This window comes from Engraulis encrasicolus, chromosome 6 (genome assembly GCF_034702125.1).
Source record: "Engraulis encrasicolus isolate BLACKSEA-1 chromosome 6, IST_EnEncr_1.0, whole genome shotgun sequence".
Lineage (NCBI taxonomy): Eukaryota > Metazoa > Chordata > Actinopteri > Clupeiformes > Engraulidae > Engraulis > Engraulis encrasicolus.
Window position 1 is genome coordinate 1,184,118 of NC_085862.1, and position 26,673 is coordinate 1,210,790.

The window sequence follows — 26,673 nt, forward strand, 5'->3', positions numbered from 1 at the left end:
GTTTCCGAAACGAGGCAGGTTTGTATTAGTTCTATGGCAGATTTAGAACTGAAGGGCAGTACCACCCTTATCCACGTGGTGGCCCGGAGACCAGAATGAATGGAGTCCTATGGAGCAAAACCCCTCATGGTGCCTTTATCTCAGTATATGATTTTTTCTCGTGTAATTCGGATGTTGCTTTCGAAAGACTATATATAGAAAATACCCACGGCTGAGTTTTAGATCTTTTGAGCCACGCATATGCTTAAAAAGTGATTTTTAAGTGTCTATGACGTCACATCCTTAGCAAAATGCTAGCGAGTAGTGAGCAACAAAAACGCCTCCTGTAACAAATCAAACGGACATATGTGCTTTTTTATTATACTGTTGCGTGAAACCCTTATTGAAATCTCCAGAACGACATTCAAATCTGAGCTTTATTGACGAGCCCTGGGTGAAAATTAAGATTTTTAGCATCTAGCTCCATTGGGTCCCATTCATTCTGGTCTCCGAACCATAGAACTAATACAAACTAATACAAACAACTGGTACAATGGGGCTTAATAGCGAGTGGCTAGGCTGTTCTATAAGGGCTGTGACGCCAGTTCGGGACCACCATAGAAGATAAGATCATTCTAATTTAGTTAACCCTTTAACACATGGCCCCAGTTATAAACTGGCTGTTCACACAATGGCAATGACCAAATCGTAATTAGGGCTGGGTATCGCAGCCATGTTCCTGTATCGATTCATTTTCTATTCTTAGGGCTTTGAATTGATTAATCACGATTCAATTCCATTCTATTCCATTCAGTCCGAATCAATTCAATCCGTTCCCTTCTTGGTGCCAGGGTTTCCCCCAAAAGATGCCGTTGCCTATTTTTATATAAAAATGTCAAAGGGCTGTGGTTTGACAATGTTAACAGATTGCTAATTTGTAATAAGTAGGCCTAGGCCTAATTGACTAATACCTACTGGGTATTTTCCATAGACCTAAATTAAACAAAAAGAACAAAAAGAAAAAGAACCAAAAAATCGATTTTGTGCCCTGTGAATCGATTATGTGAATTTTAAATTAAATCGCTCCATTATCGATTAAATCGATTATTTTACCCAGCCCAAGTCATAATGCATCACTAAAGGCCCTGTGTATTATTTTACCCAGCCCAAGTCATAATGCATCACTAAAGGCCCTGTGTATTATTTTACCCAGCCCAAGTCATAATGCATTACTAAAGGCCCTGTGTATTATTTTACCCAGCCCAAGTCGTAGTGTATTACTAAAGGCCCTGTGTATTATTTTACCCAGCCCAAGTCATAATGCATCACTAAAGGCCCTGTGTATTATTTTACCCAGCCCAAGTCATAATGCATCACTAAAGGCCCTGTGTATTATTTTACCCAGCCCAAGTCATAATGCATCACTAAAGGCCCTGTGTATTATTTTACCCAGCCCAAGTCATAATGCATCACTAAAGGCCCTGTGTATTATTTTACCCAGCCCAAGTCATAATGCATCACTAAAGGCCCTGTGTATTATTTTACCCAGCCCAAGTCATAATGCATCACTAAAGGCCCTGTGTATTATTTTACCCAGCCCAAGTCATAATGCATCACTAAAGGCCCTGTGTATTATTTTACCCAGCCCAAGTCATAATGCATCACTAAAGGCCCTGTGTATTATTTTACCCAGCCCAAGTCATAATGCATTACTAAAGGCCCTGTGTATTATTTTACCCAGCCCAAGTCATAATGCATCACTAAAGGCCCTGTGTATTATTTTACCCAGCCCAAGTCATAATGCATCACTAAAGGCCCTGTGTATTATTTTACCCAGCCCAAGTCATAATGCATCACTAAAGGCCCTGTGTATTATTTTACCCAGCCCAAGTCATAATGCATTACTAAAGGCCCTGTGTATTATTTTACCCAGCCCAAGTCATAATGCATCACTAAAGGCCCTGTGTATTATTTTACCCAGCCCAAGTCATAATGCATCACTAAAGGCCCTGTGTATTATTTTACCCAGCCCAAGTCATAATGCATCACTAAAGGCCCTGTGTATTATTTTACCCAGCCCAAGTCATAATGCATTACTAAAGGCCCTGTGTATTGTCATAGTGGTGTAGTACTGTGGTAGTAATGCATTACTAAAGGCCCTGTGTATTGTCATAGTGGTGTAGTACTATGGTAGTAATGCATTACTAAAGGCCCTGTGTACTGTCATAGTGGTGTTAGCACTATGGTAGTAATGCATTACTAAAGGCCCTGTGCACTGTCGTGGTGGTTTTATTACTATGGTAGTAATGCATTACTAAAGGCCCTGTGCATTGTCATGGTGGTGTAGTACTATGGTAGTAATGCATTACTAAAGGCCCTGTGCATTGCCATGGTGGTATAGTACTATGGTAGTAATGTATTACTAAAGGCCCTGTGTATTGTCATAGTGGTGTAGTACTATGGTAGTAATGTATTACTAAAGGCCCTGTGTACTGTCATAGTGGTGTAGTACTATGGTAGTAATGCATTACTAAAGGCCCTGTGTACTGTCATAGTGGTGTAGTACTATGGTAGTAATGTATTACTAAAGGCCCTGTGTACTGTCATAGTAGTGTAGTACTGTGGTAGTAATGTATCACTAAAGGCCCTGTGTACTGTCATAGTGGTGTAGTACTGTGGTAGTAATGCATTACTAAAGGCCCTGTGTATTGTCATAGTGGTGTAGCACTCAGGGCTTTTTCTAGGATTTTTTGGAATGAGGGAGCATCATGGTAGGTTGCGGCCCCTGTGACTGAGAAATTTACTAGGGGCGCTCAAAAAAGTAATTTATATATTTAAAAAAAAAGAAGTATGAGGGCGCACCCGCGGAGGTATGAGGGTGGAGCGCCCCTATTTCCCCGTTCAGAAAAAGCCCTGGTACTGTTGTAGTAAAGTCTTTTCAAGTCAAGTCAAGTCAAGTAGGTTTTATTGTCAATTTCTTTACATGCACTGGTCATACAAAGAATTTGAAATTACATTTCTTGCTTTCCCATACAGACATAGACTAATCTAGATAAGGACATAGACAGTATAGACATAGACAGTACTTATACATGGACTTAAGACAGTATGGACATAGACAGTGCTCATACAGACATTTAAAGTGCAAGACTGGACAACAGAAGACTTGTAGAGGACATACATTAAGAGGTAATTGTTGTGCTTTTGTGCTTTTTGCGTGACTACCGCATTCTACTTTTGCAACGGTGCTTTACGGGCCTACAAAACCAGAGATCCCACATGCCGTGCAGGCCAGCATAGCCAGCCTGTGTCCGTCCAAACAGAATACTCATGAATGGCGTGACGTTTTCCATGTGCGTTACGCCCATTTGTGGGGGAAAACAACCCATGCAAGTCTATTGGTGATGTTGGGGTTTAATAAACGAAAGATACGCACCTGTAGACTAGCGTTGTTCACGCGCAACATGCCGAAAACGTGCTGTGTTGCCGGCTGTTCAAATAATAGAGCCAAACAGCCGTGGCTGAAGCGGCTGTGTTCATTTAGACAAGTCGATGTAGCATGTAAGTTGATGAGACATTCGATTTGTTTTCACCCATAAAGGGGCGTAACGCACATTTACGAGCAAAGTACCCGGAAGGTCGTTCATGCCTATACAATTGACCTGAACTGACTTAAACATTCTGATCCAAACAGATAATTGAGGCCAATCTTGGAGCTGCTTTCAAAGTGACGCTTCAGACCAAAACAGTCACACACACACTCACACATACATGCATGCACTTGTGCTCAAGAACACACACACACATACCGCGCTCACACAGAGATGCCTTCCATTACAGCATTGCCTATACATCCTGCAAGACTGACTCTGCCGGCGGCGTGCTGCAGCTCTGACAATGCTGCAGGCAGGGCGGGTCTCTACTTGCAGGCCATTGTTTTAGCAGTTACAACTCTCCTGGTAGCCTGACACAGGATGTTTATTTTCACTCACTGTCAAATCAATATTAACAAAACACAACACACACAGACTAATATCTACAAACAGATGAGGGTCATATTGCCTGGTAAAATGCTTACATTAAAAGAGTCACATAGAATGAAAAAAAAGTGTTTTAATAGACACGAAACAAACTTAGCCTTTAACTCTTTTAGCTATGAATTGAAAATTATGGCAGAATTTCTTTAGAATATAATGTAAAACAGTTAGGCCTACTCAAGCAGTTTTCATAATTACAACCAGTTCAGATCAGATTCTTACAGTTCCACTGCTCACAGCCTATTGCGCAATAATCCCATCCAGGACTGCTGGCAAAAAACATCTGAACAAACAAACAATATAAATCCCTCTTGAATCGCAAGTCCATTTCTGCATGGAGGTCAGGGGGGGCTAGGCCCGGCGAAAGGGGTAGGGACAAAGGAGTATGTTGTCCCGGGCCAGGGAGATAGGGGGCCCAGAATTGGGTCCCCATTACATTGTATGTATTGGGTAGGGAGCCCTTTAAGATGACTTTGTCCTGGGCCCATCAAAAGCTGTCAGCGGCCCTGGTAAGGCCTCACGGTTCCCATAAGTAAGTCACTGCATAATTAAGACATTGAAATGGCTCATCAATGCACAATCCAATTCAAGAAGACTAGTGCATCTACACTGTTAGCGCACGAATAGACCAGGCGCGATGCGATTCAAGCGACAGAGAATCGCTTCTGTGCAGCAGCAAGCAATGCGAGCGATTGAAGAGGCTAGAGTATGTCCGTACAGGCAGAAGGCAAAGCATTCAAACATTCCCATTGGCTGTGGCCACTGACCTCTATAAAGTCATTGGCTGTCGCGGCTAGTCGCCGAACCGTGTCATAGAAAGTTGAAAGGATTTCAACTTCAAACTGTCGCTCTCGTCGCGCGAAACGCCTCTAGTCTTCAGAATCGCTTTTGTCGCGCGACTCAATACAAAGTCAATTACTTCCGTCGCTCGCCTCGCTCATGTCGCGCTAGGAGTATTTGTGCAGTGAGGAAGCAAAGCAGTGTTTCATACAGCCTGCCTACTACATACATTGGAGGATGTGACAGCGGAAATCAAGAGGCACTACATGTGGAAGATGATCCTGGACTCCTCTGACTCTTGGTAATGAGGGAGGCGAGTGATGGTTGGAAGAGTGACTTTTCCGTTTCAGGTGAAATAATGTTAAAAGTGGATTTTACGACATCTCTGAGAATACTGGTCACATGTCAATCAGACGCTGAAGGCCAAGAAAACGAACTTATGGACGAACTTCTATTGATATTGTGAGATGCCATAGATCCCTTGCTTTACAGTATCTGGGGAGGGAAAGAATGGGAAAGGGATGATGTATGTATTGTCCCCGCAGGAAAGTGAAAGCGAAAGCCCAACTGGGAAACTCCAACTCCTATTGTCATTGTGGCACAGCACTCCACAGCACACAAGTGCACACTGCACACAACGCAATTGCATTTATGCCTCACCCGTGCAAGGGGGCAGCCCCCGATGGCGCCCCAAGGGAGCAGTGCAGCGGGACGGTAGGTGACTAGATATTTCCTGACAGCACAGCATGAACAACGCCAACGCCAATGCCAAAGGTGTTCTTGCTACCTTTACATTACATTACACTTAGCTGATGCTTTTTCAAAATCCAAAACGACTTACAGTACTGTACAGGGTATTGGTTACAGTCCCTGGAGCAGTGTGGGGTTAGGTGCCTTGCTCAAGGGCTCTTCAGCCATGGATGGAGATGTGGGGAGTGGAATGGTGGGATTTGAACCAGCAACCCTCTGATCTAAAGCCCATCTCCTTAACCGTTAGGTCACAGCTGCCCTGTGACACCTTCCTTCCTTCCTACCATACTCGGCAATACTTTGCAGCGGCACACTACTACTAATAAAGAGCCACTTGGTCATCAGGGCACACTACTACTAATAAAGAGCCACTTGGTCATCAGGGCACACTACTACTAATAAAGAGCCACTTGATCATCAGGGCACACTACTACTAATAAAGAGCCACTTGGTCATCAGGGCACACTACTACTAATAAAGAGCCACTTGGTCATCAGGGCACACTACTACTAATAAAGAGCCACTTGGTCATCAGGGCACACTACTACTAATAAAGAGCCACTTGATCATCAGGGCACACTACTACTAATAAAGAGCCACTTGGTCATCAGGGCACACTACTACTAATAAAGAGCCACTTGGTCATCAGGGCACACTACTACTAATAAAGAGCCACTTGGTCATCAGGGCACACTACTACTAATAAAGAGCCACTTGGTCATCAGGGCACACTACTACTAATAAAGAGCCACTTGATCATCAGGGCACACTACTACTAATAAAGAGCCACTTGGTCATCAGGGCACACTACTACTAATAAAGAGCCACTTGGTCATCAGGGCACACTACTACTAATAAAGAGCCACTTGGTCATCAGGGCACACTACTACTAATAAAGAGCCACTTGGTCATCAGGGCACACTACTACTAATAAAGAGCCACTTGGTCATCAGGGCACACTACTACTAATAAAGAGCCACTTGATCATCAGGACACACTACTACTAATAAAGAGCCACTTGGTCATCAGGGCACACTACTACTACTAATAAAGAGCCACTTGATCATCAGGGCACACTACTACTAATAAAGAGCCACTTGGTCATCAGGGCACACTACTACTAATAAAGAGCCACTTGGTCATCAGGGCACACTACTACTAATAAAGAGCCACTTGGTCATCAGGGCACACTACACACTACTACTAATAAAGAGCCACTTGGTCATCAGGGCACACTACTACTAATAAAGAGCCACTTGGTCATCAGGGCACACTACTACTAATAAAGAGCCACTTGGTCATCAGGGCACACTACTACTAATAAAGAGCCACTTGATCCCGCCTTCCTTACTGCCCCCAGCCAGTGTTGTCAGACAAGCGTCTGCGGGTAAAAACGGGAAAAATTGGCCATTTGGCGTTTTTTTCCGCCGTTTTGGGCCCATAGAAGTCAATGTAATTTGATGAATTTGGGCGGAATTTAGCGCATTTTGGCGTATTTTGAGAAGCTTTTGGGCAGCATTTGGTCAGACACATCTGATCTGGCAACTCTGACCCCAGCCCCTCTCCTGATAAGAGACATGGCTCTGTTCTTCCTCACCAGGCCACGGTCGCTCTCGGCAACAGCAGACCACTCCAACAAAACACTTCAAGTCACCAGACATCAAAAAAGCATCAACCTAGAGTTCACTTCCCTCACTGCTGCGACACTTTTGCACTTGTTTAATGCATGTTTTATACCATGCACTCAATCAGTGTGCTTTATGGTAGCTGAAGGCCAAACAGGCAAGGCAACACAGTTGAGTGTGGTTCAATTTAGATGTACAAGAATGCAGATTTCAACACACACACAGTTTAATGTGCCTGAGTAGAGCAAAACAAATCTAGCCTAGATAACCTAATGGCAGTAAACACCAACCAATTGTCTACAGTAGCCAGAAACACTTTCTGAATGTGTGTACACATCTAAAATAATCCACTCTAGCCTACATGGGTGAATGGTGTGAATTGCAGTGCAGAAATAACAACCAATGCTGATACAGCAACAGAGACTTCAACCCAACACCCTTCACACATCATCACATCACATCACTTACCTGCCCACAAAGTTCTCCAGCACTGAGCTTTTCCCCGCGCTCTGTCCTCCAACCACCGCTATCTGAGGGAGGTCCAGGTTGCAGGACTGTCCAATGGTACTGAAGGCATCCTGCAGCCTGTTGACCAGCGGGATCAGGTCCTCCATCCCCGGGTTACCCATGGTCACGGAGCCGCGGGGACGCGGCGGGCGACTGAAATCGAGAGTCAAGTTCCAGTGTCAAGTTCAACTGGGAGAGAGAGAGACCAAAACATTCAACTGTGTTGTGGCAACGTTATGTGGTTAGGTTGGCATTTTACATTGCATATGAGGTTTGAATTGAGTTCTTTTCTGTTTAAAGATTCAGTAAGTTACAGAAATGACTCTACTGTGTCCAGCCCCAGATGTTTAAAACTGCTGGCTTCAACGTTAGCTGGAAAGTTAGCTTACTGTACATGCCTTTGGAGTTATTGTTAGCGGTGGGCAGTCGGTGATATTTCAGGGGGGTCTCAAGGGTGCAGGGGAGCCATTCTATTCAGTTGAAAACTTTACTTGGGAAAACGGAAAGAGGAAAAACAAAACCGGTCCCGTCTTACCTTGTTGGCTAAATTGAAACGAAAGTGTCGAAATATCCGATTTCATATCACAGCCACATTCGGTACCAGAACGGTCCAAGTCGGGACTTGAAAAATCTGCTTGCGCGCCACTCAGTCGTCGGAACTCTGTTACTTATTGTTTGCTAAGTTATCGTATACAAATACAAACCTACACGAAACATATCAAGAGACATACCGCACATTAACACTAAGGTAATTGGCTGGATCCAACTTTGAGCCAACTTAGTTAGTTGGGGAAACTCCTCAGTCTGAGACTCCGCACATTGACAGCTAACGGTCATCTGCGCACGCGCTTGGATCAGCAAGACTAGACAGCCACACCTCATCTGGATATGTGACATATTCCTGTCCATATTCCACTGCACACACACATCAATAGATTCATTGGCTTGCATAGACTTGCCCTGTCGCGATATTCCCCTCCCCAGACCCCTTCAATCGTTGCGTCAGTGTGTAAAAATGTGATTTGTTTTGGTGTTCATTTCAGTTGGATTCATGTTTGATGGCCAGTCTGTAAGAGTTAGGCCTAATCCTTGGGTTGTAGTAAGTACAAAACACAATCCTTCCTTTCTCCCCTGTTTCCCCAAATGAAGGGCTGGACTGAGACCACAAACTGGACTGGCATTTTTGGCATAGGCCAGCGCCTCACCACCTGGCCATTGGCTCTGTTACCCAAACACATCTCAAGATCAGGTGTTCCCAAACTTAACCGTGCCAAGGACCCCATACACCCGTAGATTCCAGCCAAGGCCCCCTTTACGTGGGGCGTGCCACACTTTTCCTGTGCACCCCCCATTCCTGTGGTCTTTATTAGTCATTACATTTCTTAAATAATTTATTTAAATATTCACTACCAACTTTCCACGGCCCCCCAGGGGTCCCCTGCCCTCACTTTGAAAACCACTGCGCTAGATCTTGAGGCAGTCTCCGGCAGGAACGCCAGGGCACCATTTACCAAACCAAATCTTAGTGCCTGGAACGATAAACAGTGCAGGCCTACTTCTTCCTGACACATATTTTGAGACTACATACAGTGCAATCCGGAGACTTGTTTTAAAAGTTTTTGAATGTGCCTTTAATTTCTTTTTAAAGGATCACAGATGAAATGAGATTCAACATGAAACAAAGAAGGCGGAGAGCAGACAAAACAACCAAACACACTCATTCATCCACACACCACTCCAAACTCAAATATATTTATACAGACATAATTTATCCATATGATAAATCATGATACTCCATTTTTGATGCATTATCTTTCCCATGTACACCATAGCAACATACAGTATTATTTTTATTATTTATGCGATGCGTAGCTCCTCCAGCAGGGCGGCGATGTCTAGGTGTGGGCTGCTGGGTGCCCCTTGGCTGTGTGCCCGCATGGCCGCCTGCAGGCTCTTGGCTGCCTTCTTCAGCTCTGCAGTAGGTACAGCAGCACCACCACTAGTAGAGTCTTTGGGGTCTTTACTCTTCTCTTTGTCTTGTCCACCTGCTGCTGCTGCTGCTGCTTCCTTCAGGCAGAAGAGGATGTCGTTCACCTCTCCCTCGATGGGCCGCGAGTAGACGCGGGGGAAGACGCCCCTCACCGTGGTCATCACCTGCTGTCGTAAGGAGGAGTCGCGACACACCAGGTTCAGCATGAACACTCCTGCAGCAGAGGAGATAAAAAGGAGGGATTGATTGTACATCAGTAGGCTACGCAGTCAAACATAACAACATGTGTTAAAACCAGGGGTGGAACTTAAGTTTTTTCCCCACCAGTCACGGTGACAGGTAGATTTAAAATTCTCACAGTTTTTACCAGTAAAAGTGACTGGTGAGTTGAAAAATTTGGTGGATGGGTGCTTATTTCCATCCCTGGTTAAAACTATAAAAATCATTTATTCAGTAAATGTGTGACCAAATTGCTTCTAATAAAGAACTGCAGTCTAACATGGAATTGAGATAGAAAATATATACATATACAGCATTTATGGGGAATGTGGAGCTGACCTCGTGCTCAAGAATGAAGGCAAAAAGCCTCCCCAAAAAACCTTAAGAAAATAATTATTAACAGTATTTATTCATATCAATGTGTACCCTGTTGCTTCAAAAAAAGAACTGCAGTCAAACAAACTAAACTAAACTAAATTAAAGCATGTAAATGTGGAGCTGACCTCGTGCGGTTAGCAAGCTGAACACCTTCTCCAAAAGGGCCTTTTCTACGAAGGCAGGAGGAGGACAGCTCATGCCCAGGCTGGGGTCCTTGCTGTCCACATCGAACACGATGACATCATACGCATGGCCACCTATAAATAGAGACGAGGTGGAACGTCAGCGGAAGCGACAGATAGGGGAGGTGTTGTGGAGAGCAAGATAGATACACACATAGTGGGTGCATTCCAATATGTGACTTGCGTCCTCCACTTGTGCTTGTGGCCTCACGTTTTGCTGATGCCCCGCCTCCGTGAAGAAAATAAATAAGCTTCCCCGCTGTCAGCCTAGCCCAAAAAAATTTTGGGGGACTATTCTTCATTCCCCATCCAGTTTGCAAATGAGAAAATTACTTTACAATTGAGCTTTTGTGAGATATTGAAATATAATACTGTTGTCAGTGATGTCATCATGACATATTACTTCCTGGTACGAGGAAACAAGCACAAGTGGAGGAGGCAAGGTCGCATATTGGAACGCACCCAAAGAATTGCACAGTGCTCCGGGCACACATGTCTGGGAGATGTATTGCACTAACAGGGAAATGTAAATTGTTATTACGACTGAATGTTATAATATTGTTTATAATAAAAGCCTTTACCCCTCTGAGGAGGAAGGGTTTTGTTCTCAGTCTTTCTAACGGTACTTGAACATTCTAAGAGCTGACACAAAAATATCCCAGCTTCTGAAAAAATGGTGAGAACTCCAAAGTTTGCTTAACTTCTGATCCGATATTATATTTATTTATTTGCACATGGGGAAAGCCTCTTGAGATGCAACATCTCATTTTCAGTAGGGTCCCCTTGAACCTGGACAATATAGACAGTACAAGACAAAACATTACATCATACCAAGACAACACACCTTCACACACTCATTCAAACAAGATGTTGTGACCATACTCTTCAAACAACAAAAGCAGTAACAATAAAATGAAACGTATTTGTAGAACATTTCATGCATCCATGCAAAGTCTGTAGCTAAAAGTGATATACATAGTTTTTAACATCTTCACAGCCCATAAAATAAAGGCCAATCGTGTGCCACCATTCATGCCCCCGGTCTCCGCTCCCCTTCCTCTCACCTTGGCTCTGCAGGGAGGTGATGTGTGCCAGTCCGTCCGCCAGGGTCACGTTGAGCCGCTCGCTGGTCTTGAACCCGAACCAGGTCTGGGCCAAGTCCAGCACCGCCGGGTCCAGCTCCACCACGTCGACCCGCGAGGACGGAACGAAGTCATGCAGGAACTGGGCCAGACCTCCGCCACCCAGACCCACCAGCAGAACCGAGATCAGTTGGTCTGGGGAATAACAACAGAACCGAGATCAGTTGGTCTGTGGACATTACAACAGAACCATCAATAGACCCACGACTGGGGTAATAACTTATACCCAACCCCATGTCTACACATGGGGTGTGTCATTGTTTCTGACTATGCAGCACATAGGCTACTTTTAATCTCAAAATACGTTTTATGTAAACTTATTCTTTTTAATGTGTTTTTTGTACATTTATTTTCCTTTTTGTCTTTGTGTTTGTCTGTGTCTGTAACTATATGTATGCTGCCATTTTGACCAGGACTCACTGGCAGAAGAGACTGTAGTCTCAATGGGACAATCCTGGCTAAATAAAGGATAAATGAAAATGTCTTACCACTGTTGTAATTATACCCGAGCCCATGTCTTACCACTGTGGTGATTACTTATACCCAACCAACCCCATGTCTTATAACTGTGGTGATTACTTATACCCAACCCACCCCATGTCTTATAACTGTGGTGATTACTTATACCCAACCAACCCCATGTCTTACCACTGTGGTGATTACTTCTACCCATCTACCCAACCCACCCCATGTCTTACCACTGTGGCCCCTGTGGTGATTACTTCTAAACACTGTGGGATTTAGACCAGATCCCATGTCTTACCACTGTTGCCACTGGGGTTCAATCCTAGCATGGCCATGCCAGCCACCATGACCTCGTGGTGATTACTTCTACCCAACCCCATATAGTCCATGAGCCAGACCACCGATCGCAATCGAAAGGGTGGGCAAAGTCTTGTTGGTATTTTATTATTGCTATATATGTCTAGTTTATGAATTGGTATGATAACCTTTGCAGAACAGTAGCTTTATCATATTTCTCATGCATTTCTTATTTGAACCATTTTACACTAAAAACGCCTAGGCTAATTTGCTAATATCTTGATAAATTGAACATAAAAATGACTGTGAGATAAATATATTTATAGGAAAAGATGTTATACAAAATTCTTGGATAGTTCAAAGGGCACATTACACATATTTCCCACTTAATTTAGTTCAGGCCCCCATTTTCACTGACTTTTCGTTTAAAATGAGGGTTTATTTCTCAAGAGTGAAAATACTGGTACATTGGGTAAGAAAAATAAATCTTCTATGCCTCACCACACAATTTTGCCAGTACATTACAATACAGGTGGGTTTTGTATTACAAATTTTCTTAAAAAATTTCTTTAAAAAGTTTCATTATCCAAACAAAGTGTACTGTACTTAAATGTAAACTAATTTAGAGACACACTCGAATTTGATATGTAGACAAAGACCTCTTTGATGAAGCAGAGACTTCACTTTTTACATCAACTAAGGGTGTTTGGAGAGGATAAAGTAACTTTTTGTACCATGCTGTTGTTGAGAGTGTACTACACTATACAATCCAGTGGCATGCACAGACATTTTTGGGGGCAGGTGCTCAAGGTGGGGGCGGGGGGCGTGTGGAACTTCCAGTTGCTTTGCTAGGTTAGAGCAGGAGTGGGGAGCCGTTTTCATTCGTGGGCCACTTCAAATTTTATAAAAGGCTGCACTATGAACACAGATCAGGATTTCCCCCGGCAGTTTAGGCCTATATTGAAGGTGGGCACCTTCACAACAGACCCCACCTCCACTAGGTCCCCTGAAAACAACTTAATTGTATTGCAAATTAAATTTCTAAGAGTTCTTTACAAAGCATGTCAAATTCCATGTGAAACTGCATAAGATTAAAATTACATCTGGGGCCGTAAACGGCCCTTGAGACATAAGTTATTCACCCTTTTATTATAAACTATATTATATCAGGGGGAATTGTCACATGCTTTTGATCTCAAGAATTTCTACCGTAGATGATCATGCCAATATGGAACACATTGTGACAAAATAAAAATGGAACGTTCAAAAAGGGCCTTTTTTTCGTCCAATACTGCGAAGGGGCAGGTGCTTTAGCACCACAAAGTCCGTTCCTATATCTGTGCATGCCTATGATACAATCACTGGGGTTTGGAAATCTAACCATAAAAGTAAAGTCCCAAATCAACAGACTGACCCACTCTGTACTGAAAGCAGTGGGGGTGAGGGATCACCCCACCTTCAAAGCAACATACTGTATGAAGAGTCCAGAGAGCAGGCCAGTAACAGGGAATAATAGATTACATGTTTGACGATTATTAACAATCAAGAAATTGAAGAGTTGCATTCCCTTACAGTTACTGCTTCAGTGTCTGGTAATGAAAGTACATTTACTATGTGAAAATAAGTGGTGGTTTCTAGATTCATATGTTATGCTATTCTCAAATTTTGATCATTCCACACATAACCCAGAGAAAACACATAATGTGCATGCGTGTTGGTGTGGCAGTGGTTGTGTGTCTGTGCCTGACAGATGGAGTTGACTCTATGAGCTTTATCTGCTTGCATTTGTCTCCTTCTGCTCAAATATCTACCTTCATCTGGCTGTCCCTGCTGGTAACTCTTATAATATCGTCTTCGGCTGAGTTTCCCAAAAACACTTAAGTAGTAATAAGTAGTACTTAAGTATGAGGCACTCTTTAGACAATATCAGAGATAGACATCAATTCAAGTACAATACCTTTTCTTGTACTAACCCCAACTCCGATGAAGTTGGGACGTTTGGTAAACAGTGAATAAAATCAAAATGCTATCATTTTCAAAACACTCGATCTATTCATTAGATGGAGAATAGTGAAAAGACAACATATTAAGTGTTAAAACCGAGAAAAAATATTGTTTTGGGGGACATATGTACTCATTTCTAATTTGAGAAATCCAACACGTCTCAAAAGAGTTGGGACGGGGACAATAAATGGCAGCAAATGTCGAGGAAGACTAAAAACAAAACAAAAGACAACACTTAACAGTTAAATACATTAACCGATGAGATGATTTTATATAAAAAACAGTGTTAATTCCTATCTTGGACATGATTTCACCAGCTTAAATGGTGGGTGTATTCCTGGTCATGTTTTGCAATGTTTTCCTTTCTGTAGTGCTTACAGTGTGACAGGTCTTGACCAAAAACCCACCATTTTATCACATGCTGGTCCTTATGATGGAGCCAAACTGTTAAAACATAGTAGAGAATGCAATTTGACCTTAATATGTGGCAGTAATCGAAGATCTCCCTTCAAAATATAATGCATGAGTGGCTTTTCATGCTGTTTAAAACCCATTTATACCATTCAGCACTGTATTTAACTCTACAGATGAGTGAGAACATCTTAACCAATGCACTACTGCATCCGCATGCCATCATGGAGGCTGACTTTTGAAGCTAGCACTAACACAAGTTGGATGGTCCATTTTCACTGTAGCACAGGATGTGCAATGCTCTATTATTGTCAAAAAGAATGGACTTCTACAACTTCTGCTGACTTCTGTAAGCGAAGGACAGTTTCCCATGTATTCTGGGTCTATTTCAAGTGAGCTCAGGTGCTTAGGAGAATGTTAAACCCCTGTGTCATTTTCATGCATTAAGCATTCTTAATATGGTCAATTTTCAATAGCTCTAGCACTCCAGGAATTAGAGTGAGACTACAGCCAATATATATTTCATGATGTCATGAACCTATACAATGATTTTATTAACAAAAATATGTCTTATATACACTCAATCGTGGTAAATCAAAGGGAATTCAAAAATGTATGTAATAACTATGGTAATTATTCCCTTTGCATCTTTAATTCTGAGTGACTCAGCCTCTCTGTGATGATCTTATACCTGGACACCTATATTGTCCGTCAGTACAATTCATTTTGAAATGTTCTTCTTTGTTGTTTTATCTTATTTGGATGTTTACTAAATTTCACTGATCCCCGTCCCAACTCTTTTGAGACGTGTTGGATTTATCAAATTAGAAATGAGTACATATGTCCCCCAAAACAATATTTTTTCTCGGTTTTAACACTTAATATGTTGTCTTTTCACTATTCTCCATCTAATGAATAGATTGAATGTTTTGAAAATGATAGCATTTTGATTTTATTCACTGTTTACCAAACGTCCCAACTTCATCGGAGTTGGGGTTTGTACATGCATGCTTAAACATAACACATGTGTGAGGAAAAGGCCTATACACTTTTAGTGGCGATGTGTATATTCCTGATATACTGACAAGGGGCCACCTCATACTTAAGTTCTATAACCTCCAGCAATTGCATTTGCTCAAATTACTGTAATTGAGTACTTTGATGTGTAACTTGTAGTTTCCAAGGTAGTTATTAAAGTGGGTGATTTTATTTTTACTCAAATTACAATTTGGCCCAAGTATTTTACTTACATCTACCTTGAGTACTGAGGAAGGCAAAATTGAAATAAAGGGGAAAATCTGTCAGACATGAAGGGAAATTGTGTGTTATTACCATTTACCATAAATTATCTATTTTGGACTAATCTATTGGATTACTATCTAGGGCCCGCCGGCCCCATACCATTAGTCCGATAGCCCACAGACGGTGGGACACAATAGAGTTGCAAGCGACTGGCTGAGAATAGTAGAGCACACACCAGGGACTAGATCTGTATAGCAACGCAGCCTGAAAGCCTTTTTTAGAAGATATAGAAGACTTATTATTTATTAACAAAACTTATTCATGAATGTAATCCCACAACAGGGAATTAAATGAAATGCATCAGACTATTGCCTTTGGTAGGCGTCCCAGCCTTTGAAATGGAAGGTCCCAGACCCAAACACAATGAAATCCAGACCCCTAAATTCAGAGTAATGGGCTATTGTATCAATGAGCTAACCCTAGGCCTGCAATTTTGCCACACCAGGGCACACAGAATTTTGCTGTCACGATTGCCAGGTTATTGGAAGATGACTTGTGTAGAGATAGACAGAGGTCACGAAGGGTGCTATTTAAGGAAAGCAATAGACAGACCAACTGAAAACTAACTTTTCCTCAAATTACATTTTTTTTTAGTATTTTTTAACTTTCTCAAGTAGATTTTTAAAGAGGTAATTTTACTTCTACTTTGAGTAGAATTTGAAACAAGTATGGTAATTCTTTCCACCTCTGATAGCCTCCTACTGCAAATGGGCCTGGCGACAGGCCAATTCACTCTTGGCTGAAAACGCTCAACTACATTATAACAACATTGCTAACAATTAGGGATGCACGATGTATCGGCCAGATGTATCGGTATCGGCCGATATCGGCCGATATTCAACACATCGGACATCGGTCTGATGGGTAAAACTGGGCCGATGTTAATGCCGATGTTTTTTTTTATATGTTACGGTTCTAAAAGAATGGACTTGACGATGACTTTCACTGTTTGTCTTCTATTTTGTCTCTATTTTTTTATCTAATTATCACAGGGAGTTAAAAAGTGTTTTTGGAAATAAGACGACATTCAAAAATTCTGTTTGCTTGCATCATTGTCATCTCTTTTTTTTTTAAAAGAAAGAAAAACATCGGTATCGGTTAATATCGGTCATCGGCCAAAACCGGAATATCATAATCGGATATCGGTATCGCCCGAAATTTTTGACATCGTGCATCCCTACTAACAATGCAGGAAGTCTTAGATAACCGATTGAGACTTGGCCATCACCATTTGGTGACAATAAGGTTATAACAGAGGGACTGCGTTACGACGTTAAAGCCAGCCGGGGTACACTACGACAGTTTTCTTGAACTACTTTGTACCCAGTGCGAGTACCACCGAGCCACCAGGTTATTTGATAGGGAATATCTTAACATGAAATACACATTATCTAATGTAAGGGGGAAGAGGCTAGGGCTTCAATAGAAAAATAATGTAAAGTAAATACAAAAAATAATCATAAAAACACAAAAGGACAGTGCAGGCCGTGGAAAGCTCAGAGCCCTAAAGCTCACGATGAGATCAGAGCTCTTTCAAGCAGTTTTTCATAAGCTGGGACAGGACTTGGAGCTGTCCATGGATGTATTGATGAAGCATTTAGGTGCCAACTCTACATAACATCGACAAATACGTAGAACATAAATACAACCTGCTACCAGTTTTTCTGCACTCAGCATGGAGAGTGTGAATCAAGACAACTTCCACCATGTGAGGACTGCCTCCTCATGCATGCTATGTTTGCCAACCATCAGGCTGGCATCTTGAGAGCAAGTATTCAGCAGCATCCACAAATCCCAAGCCCACTTGACCATGGCTGGGCCAACTATGAAAATGACCAGCACACTATACAGTGGATGCGGCAATCTCCAGCCCCTGAGGCAGTGCTACAACTGATGTCTTGCAAGTGCAGCCATCAATGTAAACTGTCGGATTGCCAATGTCTGAGAAGTAGCTCAAAATGCACAACCCTCCAAAAACTTCAGACATGCGTATATCAGCATGAAGAGGATAATCATGTTGACATATTTCCAGATGCTTACTGGACTCAGTCAGATCTTGAGGACTGAAATAATGCTCTTTAGTTTATTTTAATATGGTTAATGTGTATTTGTTCATGGTGTTTGTTCATGTTATTCCTGCTGTTGCAGGACAAGTTTAAGTTTAAAAAAAAAAGATTTAATATGCTGTCATTTTTATCACATTTTGTCATTCATATATTGCTTAGGTGATTCTATTAGGTCTATTGGTATGGTCTAACAACTATTTTAGGGTCTTGATTGAAGGGAAGGCATCCCTGAGGAAATTTAAGCTCCCTGTGGTCAACAAACTGCATAATAACAAAGAACAACAATACAGTTTTCACATTTCCGTTTTACTGGTCCACCATTTCAACGCATGATCTTTCACTAACTACCTCTTTGCAATGGTTATCATGCCATATTAATGTACATGGTTGTCACATGTTAGTATGTGTTAATTCATTATATTTTTTGGTGTTGCTTTGCTGTTGGGGGAAAAGTAAAAAAGTAAAAAAAGCAAAAACAAAAAAAACGGATTTCATATGTTATCCTTTTTATCACATTTTGTCCTTCACAAATTGCTGAGGTCATTCTATTAGGCCTCTTAGTGTGGTCTAACAACCCCTGTAGGGTCTTAATAGAAGGGGAAGCATCCCTGAGGTAATTCAAGCACCTTGTGTGGTCAACAAACTACATAATAGCAAAGAACCACAATACCGATTTTCACATTTTCATTTTACTGGTCCACCATTTCAACGCATGATAATTACCAAAAAGCTACCTGTTTGCAATGGTTATCATTCCAAACTGTTTACTTGAGATGTCCAAGAAGTCAAAAAAACAGCTTAGAACTTGCCCACCCGTTCGATTGCGAGAGGTCAATTTTTGGGTCCTGGCTCAAGGCCTAATATCTTAACACTGTGGGATTTAGACCAGATCCCATATCTTACCACTGTGGTAATTATACCAGATCCCATATCTTACCCCTGTGGGATTTAGACCAGATCCCATATCTTACCACTGTGGGATTTATACCAGATCCCATGTCTTACCACTGTTGCCACTGGGCCTCAGTCCTAGCATGGCCATGCCAGCCACCATGACCTCGTGGTGTGAGCAGCAGAGAACGCTGTGATCTATCGCCATGGCGCTGGAGGCATCAGGGGCTGCGTTGGGGGGCGGAGCCTCTGAGGCCGAGGGGTTGGCCTTCCGCTTGTTCTTCTTCTTGCGTGCTGCAGATGCTGAAATGGGAAGAAGACATGACGGAGAAATATGAGGATGACTATTTGGATTTACACAGTTATGAAATTATTGAATTAATGACCCCATTACACAACAGATAAAGTCTGTAATTTGTAAACTGATGAAGCTTCCAGGATGAGGAATGAAACGTTTTTCAAGCTCCATCAAGTTCTCCAGTTGCTTACAACTGAACTCATTAGAACATAAATGAATGTATCAGCCAAGGGCATTCCACTAGGGCGACTGTGTTCATCATCTCTGTTATTACTGCATTAGTTTGTCTATTGGAGTGCTGCTAATATGCTTTATTACCATGCTGCTAATATGCTTTCTTCTTTTATTGTTTTAGTCAGACACTGCACAGCACTCTGGTCAGTTTGCACTGCTTCAAAATGTGCTGTATGAATAAAATGGAATTCGAGACGATTCGTCTAATGAGGATCTTTAGTTCAATTTTAAGGACGTTTCGAAGGCTTTTGCGGTAGACGGAACGTCCTCGACGAAAGATCCCCTGCCTTATACGAATGGTCCAACGTTTTGTTCGAATGGTCCCCTCTCAAGAATCCATTCGACGAAAAGACCTGTACCCAATAAAATGTACTTACAAGCAGCAAGCACTATACTGTAAATGACTTGCCCAAGTTTATTCTATTAGGGTTACTGTTTACCTCTGCTAACACTGCATTACAAGCACTACTATTCTATTAGTGATGTTAGCATATAAGCATAACTATCCTCTTAAAGGGGCACAATGTAGGATTACGTAGTTTGCGCGGTGCCCGTGGCATGCCTGTCTCAAAATCTACACCGTCATGAAAAAATGCTGTTTAAATAAACTCGCAGTGAGAATGTTTTTCATCACAGAATGCCAGCAGTTGATATAAATCTGAGTGTAAAGCGATTTTTTCATATGAGAAGTGTTTCCCATGACACTCATGGCGGGCCGCTCTGTCAAAATTTTCATTTGGGGCTCTCAGTGGACGGACCGTGAAAGTGGTCGCAAGAGTCATCGTTCTCTTGCTAGTGACTCAAATAAGCATCGGCTGACTCCGGACAGTGATTATTTAAACTTTTTTTAATCCTACATAGTGCCGCGGTATATGACTCACGTTTTGCGTTGTGTGTGCAGAGGCGGCTCTCAGACTGCACCAGCTGGTCGTTCTTGAGGAAGACGAGTCTCCTGTAAAGATGGCCGCCGTCGCCCCTCACGTCCTCCACGGTGTACTCCCCCGTCAGCGCGCTCACCCCCCGCCCCACCACCTGACGCCAGCCCACATCTCCCCCCACGGACAGGAAGGGCACCTGGAGAGAGACAGGGGGAGGATATGACATCACTTGCAAGTGTCTGTCTGTTTGTGTGTGTATCAGCAGAGTTTAAAGATGGCTGGAGGCCTCTGGAAATGAATAGCAGCATAATACAGTGTGATACTGGCCACTGTTAGTAAACAAGGGTTTTTCTCCATATAAAAAGTGAATTTACCTACCAGGTTATTATAACCAGGTTACAAGTCCTCTTACAGGGTCCATGGTGAAGGTAGTAATTATAGTTTTTTTCATAACCAGACAAAATGACTAGTAGATGCTAGTCTCACGAGCCATTAATGGGTTAAAGTGGCTACTAAAGGTTTCTTTTCTACCAGCCAAATTGAATTAAAAATTGAATTGAAATCAAAATTTGGCCGGTTGGCAGGTGTTAATGTATAGCCCTGATGAAAGTGAACTGCATGAGAAGGCTGCCGTGTCTGAGCGAACAAAGGCACCTGTCCATGCCCAGGCTAAATGCCCTTGGGGTTCCAATCCGGTCATTTCCCAACCCCATCCCATCTCTCTCTGGACTGGACCTCATTTGGGTAGTAGGGCAAAATGTAACTGAGATGATCTGCACTGGTTCATCACTCAGGGCTCGAACCTGCCACCTACCAGTCAATGCTCCAGTTTGGGCATGGGATGCACAGCATGATACCGCTGAGCTGAAGGACCAGACCGATAGCTCTACCGACACTGTATGAGGCTTCTGGAGGGAGGTTTACTAACGTTCTACCGACACTGTATGAGGCTTCTGGAGGGACGTTTACTAACGTTCTACCGACACTGTATGAGGCTTCTGGAGGGAGGTTTACTAACGTTCTATGCCGAACTCTGCTAGTTCTACGTCGCACAAAATCCATACAGCCATATAGCTCAAACTAAGGCAAAGCTTTGTCTACCTGCTGATTGGCTGGCATGCCCGGTGGGGCGAGTTCCATCACCATGGGCGAGAGTTCTGATTGGATGGCCTGCATGTCCTGGTACTCCTGGTCCCGGTGCATGGAGGCGATGACCAGCCGCTTGAAGTTGGCGCTGGCAGCGAGCTGCACACGGCCCTCCGCAGAGCCGTACAGCCAGTCCGACTCACGACCTTGTGGCACTGCGAAGGTCATTAGTAGGGATTAGAGACAAACTAGAGGACAAACAATGAAAGTCACCGTCAAGCCGTACAGCCAGTCCGACTCACGACCTTGTGGCACTGCGAAGTAGGGATGCAAATTATCGATTAATTCATGCCTTATCAATCGACTTACGATTAATTGATCAGCTGCGTTTCCCCCCCCCCGAAATCTCAATGTTTCTCGAAAAAAAACTACCAAATCTAAAAAATTGAATTAAAAAATGAGATAAAATACCACATTTAAATGAATTCTATTTCAACTCTTTAATCCAAAGGAGATTTAAATATTCACATTATTCACACCCCTCCTCACACACAGTCTTCACATGCCCATTTCACCAGGGTCTCTTGTCAGTTGAATTGTCGATTAATTGCGATTAATGTTTTTTAATCGATTAACGCATTGATCGTTTAAAGTCGATTAATCGTTTGCATCCCTACTGCGAAGTCATTTGGGTTTATGAGAGACGTTATAAACTGTGCCGCACATCATCCATTACTGTAAGTTATTCATAGAAAAGCAGTTGCACATAGCAGTTAAAAGTACACCACGCCACTACATATTTTTGCTGTCCAGTGTGTGAAGATTGGCAAATACAATGTCAGTATTAATTTGTGTTTGTTTCAGGAGCGATGATGTTATTAACTGCTGTGCAGCACACAGGGCCGCTGAGAGCTTTTGCTGGGCCCAGGACAAAGTCATCTGAAAGGGCCCCCCCCATCCAATACATACAATGGACTACAACAGTGGTTCTCAACTGGAACAGTCTTGGGACCCACCATTTTCCACTCTCATTCGGTTGCGACCCAATTTTTTTAGCGTTCAAGTCATTTCAATGCAATTCTCAAAATGTAACCAAGACTCGAATGACTGGTTGCACGCTATCTAACTCGCATAAACATTCAGATTGTATCTAAGACAACAGATGACACGGAGTTCACTAGCCTATCAAAATAAAAGTTGTAAATTGTTGCAGGAAAAGTTTTTTTTTTTTTAGAATTACGTTTTTTTTACACCAAGGCTCCACGACCCACCCATGACCCCTCCGCGACCCACTTTTGGGTCGCGACCCACCAGTTGAGAAAGACTGGACTACAATACAATGTCTCCCTGGGCCCCGAACAACTGATTACTTTGTCGCCCCCTCTGCGGCTGTCCTGGCTGCACATACTGTATTTTCATAGCATAGCAGTTAAAAAAAGTACACCATATCAGTCCATTTGTGCTGTCCACTGTGTGAAAATTGGCAAATACAATGTCAGTATATTAAGGGATTTATGCATTACCAACTTTAAGAAAGATAAATAGCTTCCACTGATAAAGTGGTCTCTTTGCATGACATCAACAGCAATGACAGCTGTACACACAGCACCAAAGTAGACCCTGAGTGCATTACAATATGCGACCTTGCCTCCTCCACTTGTGCTTGTCTCCTCGTACCAGGAAGTAATATGTCATGATGACATCACTGACCACAGCATTATATTTCAATATCTTGCAAAACGCTCAATTTTAAAGTCTTCTTCTCATTTGCAATTGGGATGGTGAATGGAAAACAGTCCCTCAAAAGTTGTTGTGGCTAGGCTGACAGCTGGGAAACTTTATCGGTTTCTCCACGGAGGAGGGACCAGGAGGTGGGGCGAGGAGACAAGCACAAGTGGAGGAGGCAAGGTCGCTTATTGGAAAGCACTCACAGGTTGCAGGCTAAACCTCACCAATGTAATTGTAATTGTAATCTTTGTAATTGTATCAGATGCACTGAAAATGGCACAGAATAATTTTACAAAAGGACAAATAAACTATCTATCTATCTATCTATCTATCTAACCTCACCGATGAAGATGGCGAACTGGTTGAGTCGGGGCACCTTGGCACTGGGCGGGCTGTCCTGCACGGTGAGGGTGTATCGCGGCCGCCCGGTGGCCGTGTGGCACAGCGTGAGCGCCGGGCTGCTGCCAGAGTCCGTGCCTTTCTGGAGCTTCTGGCGCAAGAGCGCGTACGTCTGCCGGTCTTTCACCGCGGCCAGAATCTCCGGCACCGCCGCGTGTCTCTTAGGCGCCCCGTCCTCTCCCAAGCACATCTCCAGCACGGCGAACGGCGGCGGCTGGCGGAACTTGGTGCAGACGAGAACAAACACCGGCAAGGCGAACGTGGACTCCGAGGAGTCCTCATCCTGCTCTTTGGTCATGCAGTGGAGCCGAACGGCCCAGCCGGCCTTGGCAAAGAACTCCACCCCCAGACGCACCACGTTCTCCTGGGCCAGAGTCACGCAGACGTAGCGGCCGCCGACGGCCAGCACCCTGGCGATCTCCGTCAGCATGTTGGTGGCCAGCACGCCTTCCTTTTCGGACGCCATGGCGTCCAGGGTGCCTTTATCCAACACCACCTGGTAACTGCCGTCCTCAAAGCCCGTCTGAGTGGCGTCCAGAACCTGGAAGTAGGGATGGGATATCGGTAGCGGTATCGGATTCAGATATCAACATATTTCAAAGATCGGATCGGATCGGAATTTTCCCAAAATATCGGAATTTTCCTGATAGAGACATTAAGTCAGGTGAAATGTTAATTTGAAATCATAACACTTGCATATTCGTTTTCAGGATGGGATTGTTACTTTTTTACTTGTTACTTTTTGCTTATTAATTGGTTCCCTGTTCTTCTGACTCCCTTTTTTGACCAAATAGTCTGCTTGGGCCTACCTCAAGTTGGAACCCATGCATATATGTGATTTTGGCATTGGATCGGAGTAGTATCGGTATCGGCAGATACCCAAATTAAGATATCGGGATCGGATCGGAAGTGAAAAAATGTGTATCTGTGCATCCCTACTTGGAAGGTGAGGTCCGGTCGGCGCTCGGCGTTGCGCTGGTTCATGTGTGACACCACCGTCTCGCTGATGTCTATGTTGGTGAGCTGCCGATAGCCCACATCGTACAGCTGCTCACTGAGCTCAGAGTTGCCACAGCCTACCACCAGCACCTACACGGGACCAAAACAAAGCCATTACTAAATACAGCTCCAGGCCTTTTTATTAGAATACCATGAAAAAGTTGATTTATTTCCATAATTCCATCAATAATGTTAAACTGTCATGGATTGTAGATTCATGGCCCAGTTTTTTAACTATTCCAATCATTATTTTTTTTCTTTTTATATACGTTGGCCTTCCAGCTCAAAAAACCCATGAATTGGGGTTTTCAAATTATTAGAATATTGTTATAAAATCACATTTTTCTTCATAAAAATTTGGGTCACATTAAATCAGTTGAAATTTGGTACTTTCTACATAACATGCAATGGTCAATACTTGGTTAGGACATTCTCTGTCTTCATAATGGCCATGATGCGTTTAACATTGAAGTCAGTGGCAAAAACAGTGCATGGGAGTTATGGAAGCCCAGATATCCTTGATGCTTGTGGTCAACTGGTGGGTCGCGACCCAAAAGTGGGTCGCGGAGGGGTCATGGGTGGGTTGCGGAGCCTTGGTGTAAAAAAAACGTAATTCTAAAAAAAAAAAAAATCCAACTTTTCCTGCAACAATTTACAACTTTTATTTTGATAGGCTTGTGAACTCTGTGTCATCTGTTGTCATACATACAATCTGAATGTTTATGCGAGATAGATAGCGTGCAACCAGTCATTCGAGTCTTGGTTACATTTTGAGAATTGCATTGAATTGACTTGAACGCTAAAAAAATTGGGTCGCGACCGAATGAGAGTGGAAAATGGTGGGTCCCAAGACTGTTCCAGTTGAGAACCACTGGATTAGAACAACTCAGATACACATTGAAGAGGGGATGTCTGCGCTTCAGCCTTGGTGGTGCTCACCGTTGAGGACAGCAGTATCAAGACAAGCTACTTCACAGTGACTAGACCCAGGGATGACTGGAGCACTCAGCAACTTTTTTTAGAGGTTTTTATTATTATTTTGGTGCACAAAATGACTGACATTTCGGCGCACCAGCGCCTTCCTCAGAGTCAAAAGACTCTGAGTCAAAAGCTTTGACTCTGAGGAAGGTGCAGGTGCGCCGAAACATCAGTCATTGTGTGCACCAAAATATATATTTTTTAAACTCTAAAAAAGGTTACTGAGTGCTCCAGTCATCCCTGGGTCTAGACACTGTGAACTCAGATACACGTTTTAGGATAGGATGAATAGAATAGCCTTTATTGTCTCGTCTAGGAAGAAATTTGTTTTGGGCACAGATAAAAACATATCAACACAATAGGCAAACAAAAGACAATTAACATGTGCAGGGATGGACCCAAAGCATGCAAACAGGCAAACATGCCTGTCTCTCTAACCCCATTAACAAATACACACCCCAGCTATACACACCACACTACACACTACAAGATCATTTTATTCAATTTAATTGACCCCTATGAATAAAATTATACAAAACGAGTTACCTGATCGCGTGTTTTGATGTATTTGTGCAGCACTCCACAGAGAGAGTGGTAGTCCCCATACCATTCAAACGCCTTCTCTCCACGTTTCCGAAAGAAACTCTCCCAGTAGTCCACCGAGCTCAGCTCCTCTGTGGTTCGTGGCAACAAGTTCATTCTTCTGGACTCCTTTCTAACTATTTCAGACTAAAGCATAAGGGGGGGAATATTTTGCCAATACTGTCTTGTTTAGCAGCAACAACAGGCACACCACTGATCAGATTGGTCAGCAAAAAACCTGTGCTAACTACGGTTCACACACATGCCATATTGCATTACAAACAAAACTGTTTCTATACGCATACGTAAGGGCTTAATATAACAAAACAAAAAGTAACAAAACTTTTATACGCCCCTTGTCAAATTGTCAACCTGCTGCATCCAAATGTCCACATGTGCCACACTTTATGGGACGCCTTGTCAGCCCGGACACATTTCTCGGCCGTACATAAACAATGCGTTCTGA

General features: G+C 43.0%; 2 protein-coding genes across 7 annotated transcripts in view; both read right to left on the reverse strand.

Moving 5' to 3' along the window:
* The window catches only part of LOC134450592 (dynamin-1-like), a 117,744-nt gene extending 109,224 nt beyond the window's left edge, over window positions 1-8,520 (reverse strand). For 4 of the 5 annotated variants that reach the window (XM_063200440.1, XM_063200438.1, XM_063200443.1 and 1 more), the window contains exons 1-2: window positions 8,214-8,520; window positions 7,640-7,867 (exon numbers count right to left, since the gene is read on the reverse strand). In XM_063200440.1, the coding sequence (XP_063056510.1) occupies window positions 7,640-7,800 (161 nt within the window). In that variant the 5' untranslated portion in view covers window positions 7,801-7,867; window positions 8,214-8,520. The remainder of the gene's footprint in view (window positions 1-7,639; window positions 7,868-8,213) is intronic. The other variant, XM_063200439.1, reaches the window with a different exon arrangement.
* A 768-nt stretch (window positions 8,521-9,288) lies between these two features.
* Window positions 9,289-26,625, reverse strand: mettl13 (methyltransferase 13, eEF1A lysine and N-terminal methyltransferase). 2 transcript variants are annotated; one of them, XM_063200437.1, is made up of 10 exons: window positions 26,172-26,625; window positions 24,588-24,737; window positions 23,592-24,189; window positions 21,537-21,736; window positions 20,439-20,631; window positions 19,192-19,328; window positions 12,353-12,404; window positions 11,512-11,724; window positions 10,391-10,522; window positions 9,289-9,882 (listed from the first exon to the last, which is right to left on the reverse strand). In XM_063200437.1, exons 1-10 carry the CDS (start codon window positions 26,322-26,324, stop codon window positions 9,536-9,538), a joined length of 2,175 nt encoding a protein of 724 aa, XP_063056507.1. In that variant the 5' UTR covers window positions 26,325-26,625; the 3' UTR covers window positions 9,289-9,535. The 2 variants fall into 2 exon arrangements, with proteins under 2 accessions (XP_063056507.1, XP_063056506.1); XM_063200436.1 differs by lacking the exon at window positions 12,353-12,404 and having other exon boundaries at window positions 19,140-19,328.
* Between the last annotated feature and the right edge of the window lie 48 nt (window positions 26,626-26,673).